This window comes from Sitophilus oryzae, unplaced genomic scaffold (assembly GCF_002938485.1).
Source record: "Sitophilus oryzae breed Bouriz unplaced genomic scaffold, Soryzae_2.0 scaffold_807_pilon_pilon, whole genome shotgun sequence".
Lineage (NCBI taxonomy): Eukaryota > Metazoa > Arthropoda > Insecta > Coleoptera > Curculionidae > Sitophilus > Sitophilus oryzae.
In genome coordinates this window covers 420,822-430,570 of record NW_022147425.1, presented here as the reverse complement: position 1 = coordinate 430,570, position 9,749 = coordinate 420,822, and the positions used below count along the sequence as shown (strand labels likewise).

The following is a 9,749-nucleotide window of genomic DNA, read 5'->3' as shown; positions in this document are numbered from 1 at the left end:
CAGTAAGAAATAAATATTAATATTGCTTTTTAAAATTCGCAAGCCCTCGGCGCTTCCCTATACCTCGGGCAACTGTGGAACCCTTGGACAAAATCCGTAAATTAATTAACAAGTGGACGATGGCAAGTAGTCGCCGAAAGTGCTCTTAATGCAAATTTTCCTAACATATGCATTCATGTCCGCCTTTGTTTATGTATGTAGATTGTTTGGACAACGTTCAGGTTGGTAGGTGTAATTTTCTACAGGCTTCACAGCGTAATTCGGGAAGTTTCAGCTTATGATAATACGAAATGTAAAAAAATGTTGTTTTTCATCTGAAGTTGTGTGTAGTTACATTAATTAATTTTCATTAAGAGTGCTATACAGGGTGTACCAGAAACAAGTGCAAGTATTTTAACTGGTATAGTGTAGTTGGTTCCCAGAAACATGCAATCATCCTCATAAGACGTACGTTCGCCTCTTCCCGCGCTTTAGCTGACAATTGTGACGTCATTGTAGTCCTTGTCATGATAGTGTGTTTTATTGGTTGCCTATGGTAAACTAATAAAAATAACAGCTGAGAAATTTTGAGTTAATTATTTTGACCATTTTAAATGCAAAAAAGGTGTTTTTTAAGTTTTTAGAGATATAGAATTTATAAATACGTTCATTTTGTGTTGTGGATTGTGACTAATTGCTTACTAAGTGCCTACAATATTGTTTATTAATTATTTTAAAGCAAAATATGGAAGTGCTCTAAAAAGAATGCTTGCAAAAGGTGATGCTGGGAACTGCTGTTCTTAAAATTGCATTATGCGAATATTTAATACGATTTATGCAGTTAAAAGAAGGCAAAAAAATACAAAGAATAAAGAAAAAAACTATTTAAAATATTTAAATTTAACTATTCGAGAACACTTTAGTTTTTTTTAAACAGATACGTCTACAAAAACCGTTGTCGTTCTGTTAAAGTGACATTATATCAAGTTAAACTTCAAAATTAACAATTACTACCTGATAACAATTACTTAATAAGGTAAAACCAAAAAGCTTCAAACTTTCTGTATGATTATTTTTAATTTTACTTATGTTCTCAAAATCAAAGAAGCGATTGCCATACATTAGGTACTAACATGTGCAGATGCATGAGCAATACATTTATTTTTATTAGATTGTATTAAAAAAGCCTTTTTTCTTTTTCTTCTTCTTTCATTATAATTTTGGCGTTGTTAAAATTTATTGTGTGCCCTGTGTCCCATTGCCTATAGTAAACTTATAAAAATAACAGCTGAGAAATTTTGAGTTAATTATTTTGTCAATTTTAAATGTGAAAAAGGTGTTTTTAAAGTTTTTAGAGCTATAGAGTGTAAAAATACGTCCATTTTGTGTTGTGGATTGTGACAAAGTGCTTACTAAGTGCCTACGATATTGTTTATTAATTATTTTAAAGCAAAATATGGAAGTACTCTAAAAATAATGCCTGCAAAAGGTGATGCTGGGAACTGCTGTTCTTAAAAATGCATTATCCGAGTGTTTAATACGATTTATACAGTTAATTTTCTATACTGCATACATATAAGGTGTTTAAATAAATAAACTAAATAATGAACGTTTTGCATTCGGCAACCAATAATGCACGTGTGTGTATTATTGGTTGCCGGATACGGACCATGACAAGGACTACAATGACGTCACAAAGCGAGGAGTTCTCGCATGCACCTGGCAGACACTTTTGGCTGAATGAGCAGTCCTATTAGGTTTACTGTTCTTGGCACTGACTATTGATGTTAGCTCTTAAATAATTTGCTTTCCTAATATATTATTATTATTTATATTGTTTTTTTTTTCTAATCAGAACCCCGGCCAACACTTGCCACTCGATTTATTTACTGTGTTTTAATGGCTCGGGAAATTGAGAGTTCAATGTATATAATAAATTTTACTATTCCAAAAAGACATAAACCTAGAAACAGATGCGTCTCTCTCATAAAAGACCTCTCGGTTTGGGAGCCAACAAATCGCGTTCACGAAATTAACTTTTTTTATTTATTTCGCTGGTTGTGTTCTGGACTGGAGAGTTTACGAGCCACTGGCCGTAGAATGACTTGCTCGAAGTTTAAATAAGTTTAAGGGTAATAATTCGAGATTGTTTATTAACGGTTTCAGACATCGAATATGATTTTGAGAAAGACATTAAATTCTTCTAAGTGCAAACGATGTAATATCTACATTAAAAGTGCGATGTTTAGTACTCTGTTTCGTGCAACCTCTTTACTATTTATATCACTGTCTGAAAATATACAGTGTGAAATACTGGACACATATGGAAAAATCTAATTTAAATTTCTGGAAAATTTTTATTCTTAATAAAAGTTTTTGAATGCTGACAACCTCAAGATAAATCAAGTCATTATTGACGTATTATTAATTCAAATAATCAACTGATTTACATCAGCTGGTCTATGTAAATGTAGGTCAAATATTGACTATTATTATTACATATAGCGTGACAGTTTGAAAACGAACAGTATTTAATATTACCTCTACCGATGAAAATTTTGCGAAATAAGTCAATTTACATATCAAGGGGGCCAATTTTTGAGGCATTTGTTGTCGTGTTACTTTTAACCCCTTTACCCCCAGGGCACCTATCCCTAAAATTTTAAATAGCAACCCCTATTTCTTTTACCATTTTTGTGTTTCTTATAGAATTCTACATCAACTGCATTATTTTTTTGAGAATTTTATAAGGAACACAAAAGTGGTAAAAGAAATAGGGGTTGTCATTTAAAATTTTAGGGGTAGGTGCCCTGGAGGTCAAAGGGTTGAAAGTAACACGACAACAAATGCCTCATAAATTGTCCCCCTTGATATGTAAATTGACGTATTTCATACTAGTGATGGGCAAAACTGTTATTTTTAGATAACAGTTGAAACTGTTATAGTTATTTATAAAAAACAGCTTAAAATAACAGCTTAAAAATAACAGGTTTCTTTATTTTATTGCTAAATATCTGAAAGAATATGAGGCGGTCACCGCCAGGCGTATTAACGCAGTTGCAACAATGACGTGCCCGGTGGTAGTATTTCCAGGGTGTCATAACATTTCTAAATATCGATTGTTATCTAAAATACCTCTCTAAAAACGGGGGTTGTTTACAAATAAGCGCTGTTTACAAATTGCGATATAAAAAAGCCAAAATGCCGCCACTCGTCTATATCTATAAATTCCGATCTGCCTACGCCCTACCCCTCGATCCGCGTAGATTCTGAATTGCGTAGCAGTGTACAGGGTGCATCTCACTCGACGGGCGAGAAGCTCTTCGTTATGATTTTACCATTTGCGGTCAAAAAATAGCAATATAAGAAAATGTGTAGTATATTCTTCATAAGTAAACCAACTACACACTAGAGTTCGAATTAATTTTACACTTAAACTAGCATGTACAGTTTGACAAATATAGGAAGAGACTTGGGGATAGCACCGGTCGCGCACACGATAGAGAGAGAACGCATTCGGCGGAAGAGAGATGCAGTTACGCTACGAAAAATCTGATTGAAGCAAATTTGTGGGATGTCCACTGCGCCCCCCGACGTCTCTTATTTTATATTTCTCACGTCTCTAGCTATACTTGTTAAGTTGTACCCGCGACTTCGTTCGCATCGAATTATTAATTTGTAATGGTGATGATAAAGCAAAGCAAGAATTTCCATTAACATACAAACTGGATAAAATTTTCTCACATTTGCCAAAAATATGCTTTAAACATCGAGCAGTTTAAGCAGAATCGTGGTTAATCAATTACTCAACTTTTTGGAACACCCTGTATTATTTTTTAAAAATTTCAAAATATGTAAAAAACAAAATAAATTATGCGTGTCCAATCGTTTTCCCGAAAGACTAACCGTTTTTGAATAATAAATATTGTAATATTTGAGGGGCGTTTTCACCCTCTTAGAATTTGAGATTCGAGAAACCCCTCCTTATCGCACCTCTACACCCCACAGTCAATCCGTTTACCAAAAATCAGCTTTAAACGTCAAGCAGTTTAAGCAGAATAGTGATTACTCAGTGGTCATATTTTATGAAACACCCTGTATATATTTTTGTAAAAATCTCAAAATATGTAAAACAACAAAATAAAATATACGTGTCTAAGAGTTTTTCGAAAAACTCACCAGTTTTAAATAAAAATATTCTAATATTTGAGGGTGGTTTCACCCCTTAGAATTTGAGTTTCGAAAAATCCCTTCTTATCGCACCTCTACACCCTAAAGTCAATCCGTTTTCCAAAAAATCAGCTTTTTACGTCAAGGGCTTTAAGCAGGATCATGATTAATCAATGACCAGATTTTCAAAACACCCTGTATACATTTTCAAAAATCTTAAAATATTATTCTGAAAATTTTTCAGAATAAATAAATACTTAAATATTGAAACTTAATAACAAAGTATTGAAACATACAGCGCCATAATATCTCGACCTCCGCCCGTTATGCTCGTAACAGGTTGAAAAACAATATGTATCTAAAACAACTGATGCGTTATTCTCCAACCTGTTTCAAACCTCCGGTTATCTCGAACGCCGTTCTGTTATGCTCGTAACAGGTAAAAAACAACATAGCTAAAACAACTGATGCGTTATTCTCCAACCCGTTGCGAGCCTCCATCGACAATCGACCGATGCAGCAGCGCTCCTTTCCCACTCCTGTTATCTCGACAGCCAGGCGTTATGCCCGCAACTGTTTCAAAAAAGCTGCTTCTTTTATATCCTATTATTTTTAAGCTGTTGTCAGCCCAACACGACGCGCCGCGCCGTAGCGCATACCCCACTCCGTTGTCCGTTGTATCTGGCCGCCTGTATCGATGGTTGTCGAAATAATAGGTTTTCCATCTGAGATCCCTTCCATCCATACTAGTTGTTTTTTGGAATTGCTTCGAGCAGCATCGAATTTCGTGGCGGTGCAGAGCGCCGACTTCGTTTCACGAACACTCGATCTCTGCGTGTCGTTATTTTATATCTGTTATTTTTTAAAAGCAGTAACGGTTGCGTTATGTTATTTCTAAATAATTGTTATAAAATAACAGATAGTTAAATAACAACCCATCACTATTTCATACTATCATCGGTTGATGTAATATTAAATACTGTTCGTTTTCAAATTGTCACCCTGAATCTAATACCCTGTATTAGATTCTTAGAGCTGATTCACAAAATTCGAAAAGGTGAAAAAATATTTGTTTTATTCAATATAATTGGGATGTGTCAAAGAAGACTACGGACAAATGTGGCAAAAGACTGTGTCCAAGGATATTAAGGTGGCAGAAAACTATGCGTTTTGCTGGAATGTCGATCTCGGAATATTTAGATGTTGAGTTAATACGCCCCCGCGTTGGTAGAAAGTCTTTAAGAGTCTATTATGCTGTACCGTTCGGGTCGCTCTCAGGGGTCGGGTAAAGCGGGTGTGTGGCCTAAGGAAATATATATTATATTTCAGAAATCTGCCTAAGGTTTAGCCCGATCTTGTCTTGTTAAGCCACACCCAAAATTCCAAACACACATGATTAAGGCTTGGTTAAGGTTTGCAGAGCTTCAGAATTTGCCATAAAATAGCAAGCAATTTGTTACAAAACCATATAAATTATATATCACTGTAATCACAAAACTTCAATCTATTTTCGTATTGTAACGGAATTTTAATTTATGTCTTTATTTTCGAGAAAATTTAATCCAAACATATAGGAATATTTTGTTGTGTTTGACCTTCAAAATCTTAAAATTAAAGAAGTTGTCTAAAAATGTGCTACATTATGGATATAGTATAATCCTTTATCTTTAATTTCCTAATTTGTGTAAAAATACCTAACCAGTTTTACATAAAACGTTAAATGCCGAACGCTTATTTTGCTACTTTTGACATTTTGAGACATTGGAGAAAATTTCGCAATTATTTCCAATGTTTTAATTAATAATCAGGCGGTTTATTCGCCCCATGATAGCCCATAATGTGGTTATTTACTGGTCAGTGATGGTTTTACTGTGGAGTAGCGATGGGAACTATCGAATGAATTAGACTATCGAATGATTAATGAATGAATGATTTCAACTATCGAATGGTTTTATTCGAATAAAATCATTCATTCATTTGTATACTAAAGCATATGGGACAACCTCGCTGTGCGACTAAATGGTTATCGTTGAGCCACGACTATCGAATGCTTTTGACAAATGAAATTTAGTATTCCTTTGATTTTTGTATGCGTCAGTGCATTATTAGTTCTTCCAAATTTTTATAACTTCGCCGTATAAATACTGTGCTATTTTTGCGTTTATTAAAATAGTAGTTATTTTTTAATTTTATTTATTGACGATTGTGTGCATGTGCAGGTGGTCAAAATTTTTCCGAAAATTTGTGTGGTTTTCCGTAGTCCGATCTTTCAATTATTTAATTTTATATGGTATATGGTCTATTTTTTAATGGGAAATTTTGAGAAGTAGCAATTTTTAAGAGAGATGAGATGAACTTACAATTAATTTTAAAAATACATATTTGTATTTTGGATGTTTTAATAATATGAATTAGTTGAACTTGGTTATTGAACTCAAACTATGGGTTGAGAAAATTAAAATGAAAGTTTTACACGTGCCAATTAAAAAAAAAGTTAACGATGTTTTTATTTTGTTTATGCTAATTCTCTTACATGTAGTTTTTTGCGAAGAAATATTTCATTTATTTTTTAAAGTAAATGCCAGTAAAAGTAAATATAATTTTTAAATAGTAATATAAAGGACCTAATATAAATAATTTTGATTTCTAATTTTTTATTTATATTTTTCTTCCATTACACTGCATGCTTAGAAAATTAATAAATGTTTATATTTCATGATTTTAAAATTTGTTGTTAATATAACAAATTAGTTCTGTAATTATTATTATTTAATAAACCAACGTTGCCACACACAAAAAATTTAGAGACTAAAAAAAATATTTATATTAAATGATTTTAAATTTTATTGTTAATAGGTATAACAAATTATTACTGTTATTATTATTTATTAAACCAGTCTTTGCTTAAAAACATTAAAACTTATTTTCCTACATCCAAAATAACAAGTATTATTGCAGTGTAACAATAGAATATTAATAAAAAAATGCAGAATATATAGACATACTATCCCTAACTAACTAAAGCCAAACAATAATATTCTTTGCTAATATCAACTAATACCAAAATATGGCAACAGCGCCCTTCATAATGTATTTTTTGTGTAAATACTAGCACCTCAATAAAAAAAATAATGTGTCCTTATCTATATCTGACTCCGCACAAAATCAAAGATGCCGGCTTCTTTCATAGCATTGCCACCGACCGCTGTCGGGTTTCTCGGAAAGAAACATTCAGTTAATATTTTATTATAATTGATCCTGACGAATAAATGAATTTCATAAATGAATGAATTTTATAAATGAATGGTTTTTGCTGCCGAATTACTAGAATACAATATTTCAAGGCAGATGACGGATCTATTCGATATTTTTTATTCAAATAGTTTTCAACGAATGTTTTCTTACTAACTATCGAATTATTCGAATGAATTGCAACTATCGAATGTTTCGATAGTATTCATTCGATAGTTCCCACTACTACTGTGGAGTCTTCAATGTATCCGTTAAGCCTATTTTTTAATATAGTTTTTAAAAAAAGTTTTTTAGCACGTTGATGTCCCGAGGATGGAATAAATAAATTCCGAAAGCTTGACCATTAACAAAATATATTAATTTTAGTCCAAACCCTTCGGACTGGAACCGCACTAGTTCCTAGGTTTTAATTTTAAACAAAATACTATATATTACCAGATAAAATACTTGCACTTATTTCTAGGACACCCTGTATATTCAAATTTCAATAAATGGAAGAATATTAGGCGGAACAGGGGAAATGCTCTGGATGTGAAACACTGGACTGAATAAAAATATGTAAACAATGATTATTACTCTGAACGATTTAGCTGTGTGATTCATTTTTGATGTAAAGTAGACTGGGGTCATCGAGCTTAGGCGGTATGTTATTGAAGTACGTAAAACAAATTACAGACAAACGGAAAATAACATGTACTTGGCTAAAAATATATATCAATTGGAAATTGAACAGACGCAGATACCAGCAGAAATGTCTTGTTTTGCTAAACGTTCAGCAGTAATTATATTTATTTTCAGATAGAATGAAATGTAGAAATATTTAAAGCGTCATCTTATATTTAGAAAACAAGAATTAACACAGACATAGTAGTTTCTCCTTTTTAAATAAAACGTTCAATTATGGACGAAGCATATCAATATTTAAATTTTACACTCATCGGCAAAAGTCTTGCACCCCCCAGACAAATTTATTTCTTTGCATAGCATATTGTTGAGGCTGTGTGTACAAATACCTTAATATGTGTCTACAAAAAATAGGTCATAAAAGCAATGAAAGAAAACCTTATCGATGGAATGTGTATGGTTTTGCTATTTACGGTCAAATTTTGTTTCTCAGTTCGAGTTCAATCTTGTAGTAAGTATTGTGAAAGGCGACAAAAATGCCAGGGCACGAAATTTTTGCCTTCGATAGGGCCCGAATTATCGCTTTGCATGAAGAAGGTCTCAGCAGGCATCAAATTGCTGATCGTTTAAATTTAGTGCGAAGTACTGTCAGCCGAATTATACAACGGTATATGGACACCGGAAATGTAAGATCTCGTCCTAGGTTGGGCCGTCCAAGGATAACGACTGAACGACAGAATCGCTACTTGGCTCAATTTGCCAGAAGAAATCGGTCAGTTCCAATTCTAGAGAGACGATCTCAGTTTAAACGAACTTACGACCAAGTGATATCAAGCCGAACCATTTCCAGGCGACTTTCTAATGCTGGATTGCGGCGTAGACGTCCATTGCGAGTCCCTCTATTAACTTTACATCATAGACAAAGGAGGCTACAGTGGGCTAGAGAACACCAGACCTGGTTATTACCTTAGTGGAGAAACGTAATTTTCACTGACGAAACCAGGATAGGTTTGATCAGTGATGACTATCGTCAGCGAGTGTGGAGGGAGGCAAGGAGGCAGCATCGCTTGAATACAGCCTTTGCTGTTGCTCCTTATCAAGGAGGAACTGAGATGTTCTGGGGTGGCATCATGTACAATAGGCAAACATAGCTCATTCATATTCCTGAGGTGATGAACGCCCATTTGTATGTGGAAACTGTAATCAGACCAATAATTTATCCACTGCGAGAAGAAATCGGCAACAATTTTATGCTCATGGATGATAACGCTCGTCCTCACAGAGCTAGGATAGTCCAGGAAGCATTAAATGAAGGGGAAATAACTCGTCTGGACTGGCCTCCACTCTCCCCCGACATGAATCCTATTGAACATGTCTGGGACTACATCGCCAGAGCTGTATTTCGCAAAAATAACCCACCAACAAATCGCCAGGAGTTGATCATTGCCGCTCAAGAGGAATGGCAGAACTTACCTCAAGAAACCATAAATAGCCTTATAGTGGGGATGCCCCGACGACTTGATACACTCATAACAAATCGAGGAGGCAATACTTTATATTAGTAACCTTAACTTTGTCAGAATTTATTATTTATTTTCTCTTTTTTGTCAAATATTTTTTTCATGGAATTTGCATTTTTTATATTTTGGCAAAATATATTATTAAACTTGGTGAAAGTTTTCCATTTTTTGTGTTATTTTTTAATATAACTTTAGCATCTATTG

General features: G+C 33.6%; 1 protein-coding gene across 1 annotated transcript; it reads left to right on the top strand.

Moving 5' to 3' along the window:
• Positions 1–8,561: 8,561 nt before the first annotated feature.
• LOC115888707 lies at positions 8,562–8,996 on the top strand. Its single transcript, XM_030908506.1, has one exon. It carries the CDS (start codon positions 8,562–8,564, stop codon positions 8,994–8,996), a length of 435 nt encoding a protein of 144 aa, XP_030764366.1.
• The last annotated feature ends 753 nt before the right edge of the window (positions 8,997–9,749 follow it).